A 13,759-nucleotide genomic window follows, 5' to 3' on the forward strand; every position below is an offset into this window, starting at 1 on the left:
AGCAAACAGGAGAAAGAGGGGTGATATACTTGAGACTTACAAACTTCTGAAAGTTTGTAAGTCTTACAAACTTTCTTACTTACAAATTCCATCAATTGAAATCTTGTATGATTTCAATTGATGGAATTTTTCAATTTATGGAGGGTGAGGAAAAGGACAAGAGGGCATCCTTGGAAACTGAGAATGAAGGCCCCCAAGAAGGGTATGAGGGCTAGATTTCTCTCTCGGAGGGTGGTGCTTGGTTGGAATGGATTGCCTTTGGATGGTGTGAGTGCAAGCAGTGTGAATGAATTCAAGAATAAGTGTGTGTGTAGTATGTGGCCTCCCTCAATGAGTCTCTGACTCCCTGGAGGCCTCTTTTAATAATAATAATATATATATATATATATGCTTCTTTCTTTTAAGGTTACACAGCAGTCAGCATTCATAGTGATTCCTTTTCTAGCACACTTGTCATACATCTTCCCTCAGGCTGCTTTTCATTCACAGCCTACCATAAAAATTACATACCACCATCCAGCACAAAAACTAGGAGTCATCAGCATTCTCAAACCTAGAGGCCCCTGACAATTTGCTCCAGTGATCAGGCACTGAACAAAGAATATGAAATTATTAGAGATAGATGTTGAAAGCTTTTCCACTTATATTATAAATTAAAGATGCCAAAAAATTATATCCTTGGTTTCATCCTTTATCCAAGTGTGAGCAAACAAAGTTTGTGCTGACTTCATGACAGAGCAACATGTATATAGAGCCCAATGACTTCACATCAATTGCCTTAGTATCCCATAATGCAAAGCACATATCCCTACAGACATGTGTAATACTATGTATTATATGATGAGCCACTACCCAGGCCAGTTCCGACATTTATTGAGGTCTCATCACTGGAAACCAGACCCAGGAGTGATTCCAAGGTTGAAGAAATGTGACTTCTGCATTACTTCAACCTTGGTATCACTTCTGGGTCTGGCTCCCACTGATGAGACCTCAATAAATGTCAAAACCGGTCTTGGGTAGTGGTCCTTCCCATAATGCATAGCATTATATATGTCTGTAAGGATATGTGGCTCACATTATGGGATACTAAGGCAGTTGTTGTGAAGTCATGAAGTTACTTCATACACAAACTATTTGTTTACACTTGGATAAAGGATAAAACCAAGTATATAATTTCATGGCATCTTTAATTTATATGAAATTATTTGCCAAACATTTATAAAAACTGGCTACAACAAAACAGTTGACAAGATCCTCCACAATAATGCCATAGCCATACCATACATTAGGGGAATATCAGAAAAAATAGATAGAAAAATACATAAATACCACATTAAGGATACTTCAAATTTCCTGCAAAATTAAGAAGTATACTCAGCTCATCCAAAGATCCCTTTCCCTACCTTGCCCACATAGGAGTTAACAAAATTCATTGCATCTGCAACCTGCTGCATAGGAGATACAGGGCACAAATGCCACACTAAATTCCACCACTGTGGTTAAACAGGTCTGCCTGACCATGCACTTCTGACATGTCACAGAATCATCTGTAAAGGCACCAAGTCTCTACACCACACCAAAACCTGGTTTGAAAGAAAGTTCAAGGAAGCTTGTGAGATGCTGAAACATTATCCAAATCTGAACAAGAATAATAGATTAGTAATTCCAAGAATCTGGAGGACCTATCTGCAACCTATATAGCATCCAGAATGTGATGTCAGAACTGCAACATAAGAAAACCTTAATATAAGAGGATTGTAAAAATGTATTTAATATAGTTCCACTATAAAACTTTATTTATTTAGAAGTTTTTTTCCTCTTGTCATCTGTATATTTTATTTTGTGAATTAATTTATATTTTTTATTTATTTATTTATTTTTTTACCAGAGGTCAGTGCTAGGGTAAATGATTAACAATGCATTTAGATTTATCTTACTTTTGTGTAGTGTCATGTAGCTTGTGTCCAGTGCTCATGTACATTCTCCTGATGATGACCTCAATTCAGAGATTGAAACGTCAAATATTATTTTCTTAAATTACAATTAATTATTTCAACGTGTGTTTTTATCTCCATAAATTCTTCACTATGAATGTTTGTGCGCATGCGTGCTTGTTCACATTTATTAATGCAATCACACTTGTTATTATTATTCATTCTTTATATCATGCTTGTTTTTATTGTTTAAAAAAAACCCAGTTTAACAGAGTAGATCTCGAATTGCATGTTAATGTGAATTATTTTCTTTATTCACTTCATAGATTCTTACTGAACATGTTTCAAGTCAGATAATATATACAAAACATCCTGAACCTGAATCTCACTTCAGATTAGAAAACCCAAGTAAGTTATTTTTATTATTATTATTATTATTATTAAATAAGCATACTCATATGATGGTTTTAATGACATTGCCCTCCCATAAATCAACCCATATGCAGCTTTTGTAGACTCTGTTTACAATGCTGTTGCTTGCTATCTCTCTTTCTCTCTCTCTCACCATGAATTTTATAAAGTGTTAAATTATAGCTGTTATTTTATTTTATTGTTAATAATGACAGACAAAAAATTAATCATTTGCAATTAAGATTAAAAGTATTAAATTAATGAAGATGGTGTATAAAAAAAAAATAAGACAGGTTGCATTTTGAACACTTACCTCACACTACTGTTGTTACAATTGTTTAAAAGAAAGTTCTTAGTGAAGTCAAAAGTCATCATCAAATTCCTGACATGTACCCTCAAGGGGTGTACAGGATATGATAATACTTCATGAAAAATTTACTTCATTACTAACTTCCTATCTACAATTTTCCTCCAAATCAGTCTGTTACTTGTCAAGACTCCAACATTATCAGATCTTATATTTCTATCGTCTAAGGCACTTTGTACCGTATCAGTCCACCTATATCTTGGTCTTCCTCTGAGTCGTTTTCCTGCCAACCTGGCAGAGAACACTTGTTTTGCTAATCTTTCCTCTCCCATTCTATTTAAGTGACCATACCATCTGAGATTAGCTCTGCTAACGCATTCCTGGATGCTGACAATGTCAAGTTCTTTCCTAATATCCTCATTTTTAATATGATACTGCCATTGATGCCATCTGTTCACACCTCTAATCTTTCTCAGGACTCTCATATCTGCAATCTCTAGTCTTTGGTCAAGTGTTTTACTTCTGACCCAGCTCTCAGATCCATAAGTTAAAACTGGTTTTAACACTGTCTTGTATACAGCTAATTTAGTGTTCCGACTAATTTCTCTCTTATTCCATATGAATTTATTCATCTGACTTCCTACCACACCAGCCTTGTTGATTCTGTTGTCTATTTCCATATTTAATTTATCGTCTTCACTAAAAATCGTGCCTAAGTAGCTGAAATGTTTTACTTGTCCCACAGGTTCTCCGTTCAAAACACAGTTGACATTTTCAACGATTCTACCTATTTTCATTGTCTTTGTCTTTTTATTGCTGACCTTCATACCATATCTATTACAACAGTTATTCAATTTAGTCAGGGAATTTACTAATTGTCGTAAAGTGAAGATTTGATCCTGACAACCTCTATTTGGCCTGAATCCAGCTTGTTCTTAAACAAGCTATTCTTCAACAATTCTTCTATACCGTTTCTCAAGTATACTTGCATATATCTTACCTGGAATACTCAGTAGCCAAATACCTCTGTAATTCTCACATTCAGTTTTATTTCCCTTTTTATATATGGGTACTATGAGAGCTCTACTCCAATCATCGGGAATTCGTCCCTCTGTCCAGGCATTCAGAACTATGCACTGCAGCCACTATAAGACTCTTATACCACCATACTTCAGCATTTCTGGTCGAATATCATCTATTCCTGCTGCCTTTCCACATTTCAAGCCTTTGATGGCTTTTTACACTTCAAGTATGGATATGTATTCCTGACTGCATGCCTGGTCAGTGCTTTTTACCACTGTGCTGTCATCACTGCTTGTTTCGTTTAGCAGATTTTCAAAGTAATTACTCCATACTTCAAGGATATCTTTTTCTCCAGTTTTCATGTCACCTTTATCACCTCTAACTCCTTTTACAGCACTCTTTCCTCCATTTCTAAGCTTCTTCAACAACCTCCAGAATATCTTACCACTTCTTGATATTTATTTTGTATGTTATTGCAAAAGTCCTCTCATGACTTTTGTTTAGCTAGTTTTACTCAGTGTTTAGCTTTCTTACATTTGTTTCTGTAAGAGCACAAGCTGACTTATTTACCAGGAACTTTTGATATGCTTTCTTCTTTTCCTTCACTGCCTCTTTAACTTCCTTTGTCCACCATGGAGTTCTGATTTTTCTATCCTTGCAGACAACCTCACCACATGCCTCTCTGGGTGAATCAATCAGGGTTTTCTTCAAGTTTTGCCACTGAATCTCCAAGGTTTGGGTCTTGTTCTCAAACTCTTTCATATTTTCTTCAATAATCTTTGTGTATTTTAGTGTACAGTTCACATCTGAGAGCTACTCAACTTTTATTCACCTTAAAAGTTTCTTACATGTCATTCTTTTCAATATGAAATTCAATTTTATCCTGCTCAAGACTAAACAGTGATTGCTTCCAATTTCAAATGCTCTGTACACTCTGGTGTCCTGCACCAGGGAGAAAACATCACTATCAACAATAACATAGTCAATGAGACTTTTCTTATTCCTTGCCTCTTTTCTCAATGTGAATTTGTGCACATTTTTATGTTGGAACATGGTGTTAGTGATAACCAGTCCATGTCCTGAGCAGATTCCAACAGGTATTTGCCATTATTATTAGCTTTGCACTTTTCTCCAAATTTTCACAAAATATTTTTGTATGTCTGACAATCACTTCCTACTTTGCTATTTAGATCCCCAACATAGACCAGCTTTTCCTTTTTCATTGTGTCAGTTGCTTTCTCTAAAGCCTCAAAAAATGCCTCCATTTCTACCTTAGTAAAACCTTCTGTGGAACCATAGGCACAAATAAGTCTCGTTGTCCAGATCTCCATTCTCATATTTGCCCACATGACTCTACTTGACACTACCTGCCATTTAAGAAGATGAGCCTTGTATTTTGTGTTGAATACTATGGTTACTGCATCTTTTCCTTGATTGTCATTGCCTGAATATAACATTTTGTATTTATTGCTTAGAAAGATCTCACCAGTTTTTGTCTTTTTTGTTTCAGTCACCCCTATTATGTCGATCTGGTACTTATCTAATTGTACCTATCTTCCAGTAGCTGACTTTTCGCTGTTCGCCCTGGTTCCCTGGCGAAAACAATGGGGGCCTTGTTTAACTGAGCGACACCCCAGCAGGCATGAAATTTTGTCATGTTGTACCATCATTTTGTATATTGGTTTAAGCCAATAAGAATACAATTTGGTCGGCTAAATGCCAACTTGCCAACCCATCCTTGTTCATTTAGTATCCAGGTAGTATTCTCGTGGTGCACCACGAGAAGGTGAGGATTGGACGTTAGGTGAGAAACCCTGGGCTGTTCTCCTCATTTGTTTAAAAGCTATGTGGAGGTCTCCTCTCGGTTATACAGCTTTGAACCTTAAGCACCACATATCAGTTATTACTACATTTATCCGTAAACGTGACTGTCTTATTTCTGAAATGGAAAAACTTTTCCATTTTGGCAAAAATTATTCTAAATTTTTAGTCTTAATAACTGTTGTAAATAAGGAAAAATTTACATCAGTTATACAGATGTAACTGCTTAAAAATATTATTAAACCAATAATGCATCTATAAGTGGAGTAAAAAAAAGGCAGTGATTTGCTATAAAATGAAATTCACTATGCGATGCTGGTCTAGAATATAACGTGTTGTATGATTAGGTACACCTGTATATAACAGACTCATATATTATAATATACAATTCATTTCATTAAAGGTGCCAAGAAATTATATTCTTGGTTTCATCCTTTATCCAAGTGTATGCAAAGTTTTGCGTATGAAGTAACTTCGCGGCTGGGCTACATATATATATAGAAGCTAATGTCTTCTCATGAATTGCCTTAGTATCCCATAATGCAAAGCACAATAATCATAACACTATGCATTATGAGAAGAGTCACTACCCAGACTAGTTTCAACGTTTATTGAGTTCTCATCAGTGGGAGCCCGACCCAGAAGTGATACCAAGGTTGAAGTAATGCAGAAGTCATATTTCATATACAAGTAGTCAAAAGGTGTCACATCTTATTACTAAAATACTCTGGATTAGACAAAGATGTTGAAAGTTTTTCACTTGGTTAATGTTTAAAAAAAAGCAGTTTGGCAGAGTGGATCTTTAATTGCTTATTAATGTGAATTATTTCAGGTATGGTTCCTGAATGGTGGCTTCTTCAACATTTCCTTCTACACACTGTACCTCAGTTGGTTACAGTGATCATTTCAATAAATATGCAAATGTAAATTTACTGATGTAAATAAAGAATTTATTTACATCAGTTATGAAGACTAAAAATGTACAATAGTTTTTGCCAAAATTATTTAGCTTCTATATACAAGTAGCCCAGTCATGAAGTTACTTCACGTGCAGACACTTGGATAAAGGATTAAACTAAGAATATAATTTCTAGGCATCTTTAATTTAGAGTATAATCAAGTGAAAAAAAACTTTCAAGAATTCATTTCCTAATAGACAATTAGGTTCTATTTCTGTAAACGTATTTTGCACATTGACTGTCTTAGTCATAGCAGTCAATGCATAGCATAGCATTATACTTGTCTGTAAGGATATGTGCTCTGCATTATCAGATACTAAGGCATTTGATGTGAAGTCATTAGCCTTTATATACATGTAGCTCAGTCATGAAGTTACTTCACATGCAAACTTTGCTTATACTTGGATAAAGGATGAAACCAAGAATACTGTTTCTTGGCATCTTTAATTTATAGTATAACCAAGTGAAAAAAACTTTCAACAATTCATTTCCTGAGATCATCTTTATATTCAAAGCTGACTAGAGGTTATTACATCTTTACCTCTGTTATGCAGCCCAATTAGGTTCTATTTCTGTAACTTGCTATTGAATATTAAATATAACAGGAATTGGCTGTTTTCTTTACATTATAGCATGTTATGCTCTATATCTAAATACTTTAAGTATTTGCATTTTACTAAAATATAAAACTCATAAATTGACCATCTCATGATTATGAGGAATGCTTTGCCAACCAGATCACCTTGGGTAGGTGAGGTGAGGTGACTGAATTTTTTTTATGTGAATCCTGCCAACAAACAGTTGTAAACTTACTTGAGAGAGCATCCTTTGTCCAAGTTTAATCAAACAAGTCAGTGTCTAAATATTTTCAGGACTAGGGCAACTCGTATATAGAAGTTAGTGACTTCACATCACTTGCTTTATTATCCCATGATGTGAAGTCACCAACTTCTATATACGAGTTGCCCTAGTCCTGAAAATACTTCAAGCGCAGACTTTGTTTGCTTACACTTGGATAAAGGATTAAACCGAGTCTTGTAGATAAACTTATACATTGGTAATGCATAACTGTCAAATTTTAGAGAAAGACAATGTATACTAGAATATTAATTAAAAACTAATACTTCCTATATTTCGGTAATGTTATTACCTGCATGCACATATCATTAATGTTCTCTGAAGATTAAGTTACCATCTTCAGAGAACATTAATGATATGTGCATGCAGGTACTAACACTAAACAAATATGGCTCAAGTCGGTCCTAGAGTCTTAAAGGTGCCCCTCTAGTGGCGAAATTGAGTTGTCTTGGCTGTTGGGCTGATGTTCTTAAAATGCATGCTCCCATATTTGGGGCAGTCTCATGCATCCAAAGATGTGGAGGTTTGGGGAATTTTTTAGAGCTGAGACTGATTCCAGGAATAATCTCTCATATTTATACTTGCTGCGGTGTAGTAAACTGGCTTTCTTCCAGCATATTTTGTAGCCAGTGTCCGAAGCATGGCACAAGTCCTAAGTGGCTGTATTGGTGGAACTGGATATAGTCATTATGTTCAGATATCCTGATATTAGCTGTTCTGCCTGTTTAGCTGTAGTAGGACAGTTTGCAACTACATGGGACCTGGAAAATTCCAGGTAGGCTTAGGGGAAGTGGCTGGTCTTTGATGGAGAGGATAAGAAATGCCAATATTTTATATGGTTTGTAACAAGTTGTCAGGTCATATTTTTGTTCAGTTGTTTTCTTCAGCCATATTTGTTTAGTCTTAGTGATTGCGTGCACTTATCGTTATTTTTATGTTCCTTAAAGATGATAATGTAACGTTACCGAAATATAGGAATTGTTAATTAAAGTTTTTAATTAATATTCTAGTATACATTGTCTTTCCCTAAAATCTGACAGTTATCAGTTATGTATTACGAGCGTATAAGTTTATCTACAAGAATTACAATAATCCACAGAGATTCCATCGCATGCAAGGCCCATCAATACAGCAAGATAAAACTGAAGATCTCTAAACAACTGAATCAATTAGCCTTTCTAAAACGCTGCTGGGATAATAATGTGATCCCTAACTGTGTAAAATTAAAACACTGATTCACTTCACCTAAAGCTCTCCGCATTTTATTATTATTATTGTTTTTGTTGTTGTTGTTGTTGTTCCGGGCAACTCCAAGGAGTCGACAGACTCATCGAGGGAGGCACTAACATCATGTCAAGAACAACTACTCGACATTCACACAGTACCTATCATACCTTGCCTTAAACTCATTCACGGTCGTAGCACCCACAACAGACTCTGGAAGCTTATTCCACTCATTCACCACTCTCCAAGTAAAAAACCTAGCTCTAACTCCCTTGTCAACCACGCTCTTGCCCAGCTTCCATGCATGGCCCCTAGTCCTCCCACCACCAGTCATATTTTCAAAAATATCTTCTGGATCAATCTTATAGAAACCCTTCAGTAATTTGAATGTTTCAATCATATCACCCCTCCTTCGCCTATCGTCCAATCTCTGCAACCCACAAATCTACAACCTATTCTCATAAGAGTCATTCCACAGACCTTCAATCATCTTGGTCACTCGTCTCTGGATCCTCTCCACTTCCTCCCCATCACGAAGAAACCCTGGTGCCCATAACTGGGCACAGTAGTCCAGATGGGGTCTTATCAAGGCTCGATACAGAGGAACAACAACTTGTTTGTCTCTGCATGTTAAAGTATTTTTCAGAAGCCAAGTGATTTGATGAGCTGATTTAATCACTTTTGCAATGTGCCCCCTAAACATCAATTCCCTATCCACCAACACTCCCAAATCCCTGGCCTCATCAATCTCCTGGAGTATGGTTCCACCAATGTGATATACTGCTGCTATTCTTTTCACCCCAAAGTGCATAACCTTACACTTTGCCACATTAAATTGACATCCATTTTTCCTAGCCCAGTCCTCCAAACTATACAAATCATCCTGTAAAATTTTGACATCCTGTGCACTCACAATTGCTCTACCCAACTTTGCATCATCAGCAAACAAGTGAACACTTCCTCTCAAATCCTTTCCTATATCATTGATGAACAAATTGAAAAGCAGTGGTCCAAGAACAGAGCCCTGCGGCACACCACTAGTCACAAGCCATCTTTTAGACTCCACTCCTGCATAAACCACTCTCTGGTATCTCTCCTTCAACCACCCTCCTACCCATCTCACCAACCCTATATCTATCCCCATCTGCTCCAGTTTACTGATTAGTGTTCCATGTGGTATCCTGTCAAAAACCTTGGCAAGGTCCAGTAGTATCGCTGTAAACCCATTACCCCTATCCAGTTCAGCCGTCACTGTGTTATAAAACGTGAGCAAGTTACTGAGGCATGATCTACCCTTCACAAAACCATGTTGTCCCCCATGCAATATCCTATTTTCATCTATCCAATCCTGTATTCTTTTCTTGACTAATTTCTCTAAGACCTTGACAATGATTCCTGATATGCTAATCGGTCGGTAATTTACAATAGCAGTCTTGCAACCACCTTTATGCAGTGGAACTATTTTCCCCTCTTTCCACCCCCTCGGGACTAACCCAGACCCGAGACTCTAATTAAACAAAATTGTCAAGGGTACTGACAATTCTTTAGCTGCTTCTCGTACGACACGAGCTGGTATACCATCCAATCTCACGGATGTATTGACAATCAGGTTATGCAATAGACTCAACTCCACGTCATTCACCACAATTCCCGTATAATCTACTGGTTTATTCGTTTCTGCAATGTCACAACCTGGATGATATATACTTGCAAAGTGCTCACTCAGTAACTCAACTATATCAACTGATTCAGTTACCTCCCTACCATCGGCATTCTTTAAAATCATTCTGCCATGTACATTTTTCCATTTACTTGCTACATATAGAAAAAACTGTTTAGGATTCTCTTTAGCCTGCATGGCCAATGTTCTTTCGTAATCCTTTTTTCCTTTTCTTACCACACTCGTTACCCTTCTGGCCTGCGCTTTATACCGTTCATGTGCCTGCCGGTCACCTTTCTCCTTAAATTCCCTCTGCAGTTTTTCTTTTTTTGCATCTCAAGCTTAATGGTGTTTTTCATTCATTTAACCCGTACTTGATTTATTATTCGGACTCTAGGTATACAGTCAGCTTCATGCTTCATGCAAACACTTCTTAACTGCCTCCCATGCACTATCAACTTCTAGTATTTGCAGTTGTACATGCAATGGCACTGAACCAATCAAACTCCTAAGCTTGTCATACTTTCCAGCCCGATAATTCCACATGTACCCTGTCTTAATTGTAAATTCCACACCTTTAGCCACCTCCGAAGTGAAGACCCTATGATCACTCTCACCAATTGGTGGCAATGTGGTCATATTTGTTACAGCCAAATCCTCAGATGTAATTACTAGGTCAAGCATTCTCTGACCCCTAGTATTTTCCATTACATGCAGTCGCAGATAGTTATCCCTTAATAACCGCATAAAATCCAATTCCTTCCTCCCGTGTGTCCTCTCCTCTCTCCAATCAATGCGACAATAGTCGAAATCTCCCATAATAATTACCCTCCTTCCACTCATTTCTTCTATTTGCTTGTGCATACTGTCACCACCATCTTTTCCATCACCTGGTCTATAGCAGCACCCAATTGTATATTTAGTTCTGCTAGCCACAATCTCACACCAAATGGCCTCAAATGTGCTCTTTTCTCTATCCTGCAATTCAACTTCTATTCTCCTTGGCTGTTGCTCATCAGCTATCATCAACAATACTCCTCCCCCCATTTTATTCTCCCTGTCATTCCTGAACACACTATACCCCTCACATTCATTCCCACTAGCTATATCATCTACAGTCAGACATGATTCACTAATACCAATAACCTGTGGTCTGGAAATGCCAACCATGGCCAAAAGCTCTTCCTTCTTGTTCCTAATACTCCTAGCATTAGTGTACATGAATTTAAGATCCCCATTAGCCCCAACCCTACCTTGATGCCTTATATTAACTATCCCACTCTGATTTGTTGTCCTTATTCGCTCGGGCATATTATATTCATTCATACATTCAACTGCCTCCCTAAGGTCTGTATATCTACCCCCCCCCTTAATAAATCTAGTTTCCCTGAATTTGCCCGTCCATTGCATTCAGCAACACTTTCTCAAGTCTCCTTACACCGTAACCATTCAACTGCAAGCCATCCATCTTATATAGATCCTTTCGCCCATCGAACTCACTCCACACATCCTCAAATTCCACACCACTCGTCATACATAACCCACACCTAAAGTCATTCGCAATTATGGCCCTCCTTTTAAACATTTCACTGTCATACCGTGGCAAAAGACTAATCATTCTAACTCTCTCACTCTTTTCTTTTGCTGCCTCAAACAATTCATTCAGGTCTTCTATCATTTCCATTTTATCTCCTTTCAAATCATTCATACCTGCCACAACAATCATTTCTTTCACCCTTTCCTTTTGCTCTCTAATAGATTCAGTTACATCCTTTATGGTCGCACCATGTTGGTACGATTTTGTGAAATCCTCTACTAACACACCTCGTACTAACGAGTCTCCATACAGCACTCTATCCTTCATTTTGTTCATGTTCATGCTCATACGCCTATTTTTCCTGTCATACTTTTTATTATTGGTTGGTTCATTCAGTCGACTTTTGCTCATATGGTCTAGCTGCTGTTTTGCCCTTTGTATCGCACCATTCAACAACGCGATCTCACTCATTGCATCTATCTCATCTTTTTTATTCTCTGTAAAACCATTAATACTATCATTCACACGTTCTACATTCACACGCTCACAATTCTCTGGTACAACCTCGCCGTTTTTTGTCATATCCCTATTTTCTTCATTCTGAAGTTTGACAAAAATATCACACTCACGATCCGAAATACATTTCAATTCCTCATTTTCCCTACATTTTCTTCACGCATTCACTCCTTTATCATCATCATCTAACCACACTCTGACTGCACTCTGCAAAGCGTACATTTCGCAGATAGTACACTGATGTAGATGCACTAGCTTCGCTCTATTACGGGAGCAGATTGCCACCACCTGCGTTCTCTTGGCCTACACCAATGAGGCTATTTGTGCACTTGAAGAGCTTGCTGCCACACTGAACAATGACCTTTGGATGATCCTTTCCAATGTCTCGAGTGCTTCAGCAGAAAAGGAATTCCAAAATATATTATGTCAGCACATCAAAAAATTCGAAAGTATAAAAAAAGAACTCAGCTTGCAAACCTCAATTACCGCTCAACACAGTAATAAACCTGTCATCCTTTATCTTGAAGCTTGAAACAATCAGTGCACTCATGCTAGGCCACGACGTCACCGTAGCTTCACTGAAAAAAATCCCTTCTGAAGAAATAATGATACAGGTAGAACATGGTTTCTGTAACCTTCCCAACCATATTGCCAACAATATCAGACTGGATGCAGCTGATGTTCTTACCCAAGCTAAACCACCAAACAGCAACCTATCTAAAGAAAAAAATCAAAGCTCTGCAGGAAATAAAAAACAACAGTAAAATAATAATTACTAAAGCAGATAAGGAAAATGCCACTGTAGTTCTAAACAAAACTGACTACACAGGTAAGCTTACCTCTTTACTGTTAGATTGGTCTACCTACCTCCCTATAGAATATGATCCCACCAGCTCCCAAATCAGAACACTCCATAGGCTCCTTAAGAAGGTTACTTCTTGGCCTGTGGAAGTGACTAACAGACTAAAACCTTTTACCTCTAGACCCCCCCCCCCCCCGAATATGGACTACCAAAAATCCATAAACAGAATGTGCCATTATGTCCCATTGTGGATGGTATTGATTCCCCCACTTACAAATTAGCCAAACATTTATCCAAAGTGCTCACACAGTATACTGGCAACACACCTTCATAAATACCTCTCACTCCAACACACACACACACACACACACACACACACACACACACACACACACACACTGACATAATGGTCAGTTTTGATGTCTCCTACTTATTCACCAATGTCCCACTCAAAGATACCTTGGACCTCATCCAAGCCAAATTTCCCCCTGATATCTCAGCTCTATTTCAGTTCACCATGAGCTCAGGTATTTCATTTGGCAAGGAAAATTTTAGAAACAGATAGAGGGGGAGAGTATGGGTTCTCCACCCCTGACCAACTTCTTAATGGAGACCTTTGAAGAGAAAGCCTTAAACTTGGGTCCACTTAAACCTACTGTTTGGCAATGCTGTGTAGATAATGTGTTTGCTGCCGCATGGCTTGGATA

At 37.6% G+C, this 13,759-nt stretch overlaps 1 protein-coding gene across 1 annotated transcript in view; it reads left to right on the top strand.

The window, feature by feature from the left end:
* The window catches only part of rg (A kinase anchor protein rugose), a 1,380,990-nt gene that overhangs the window by 469,598 nt on the left and 897,633 nt on the right, over nt 1–13,759 (top strand). Inside the window, exon 21 of the mRNA XM_090393458.1 lies at nt 2,261–2,342. Coding sequence (XP_090249584.1) covers nt 2,261–2,342 — 82 coding nt within the window. The remainder of the gene's footprint in view (nt 1–2,260; nt 2,343–13,759) is intronic.

This window comes from Typopeltis vanoorti, chromosome 5, assembly GCF_054136105.1.
Source record: "Typopeltis vanoorti isolate ZY-2024b chromosome 5, IOZ_Tvanoo_1.0, whole genome shotgun sequence".
Classification (NCBI taxonomy): domain Eukaryota; kingdom Metazoa; phylum Arthropoda; class Arachnida; order Uropygi; family Thelyphonidae; genus Typopeltis; species Typopeltis vanoorti.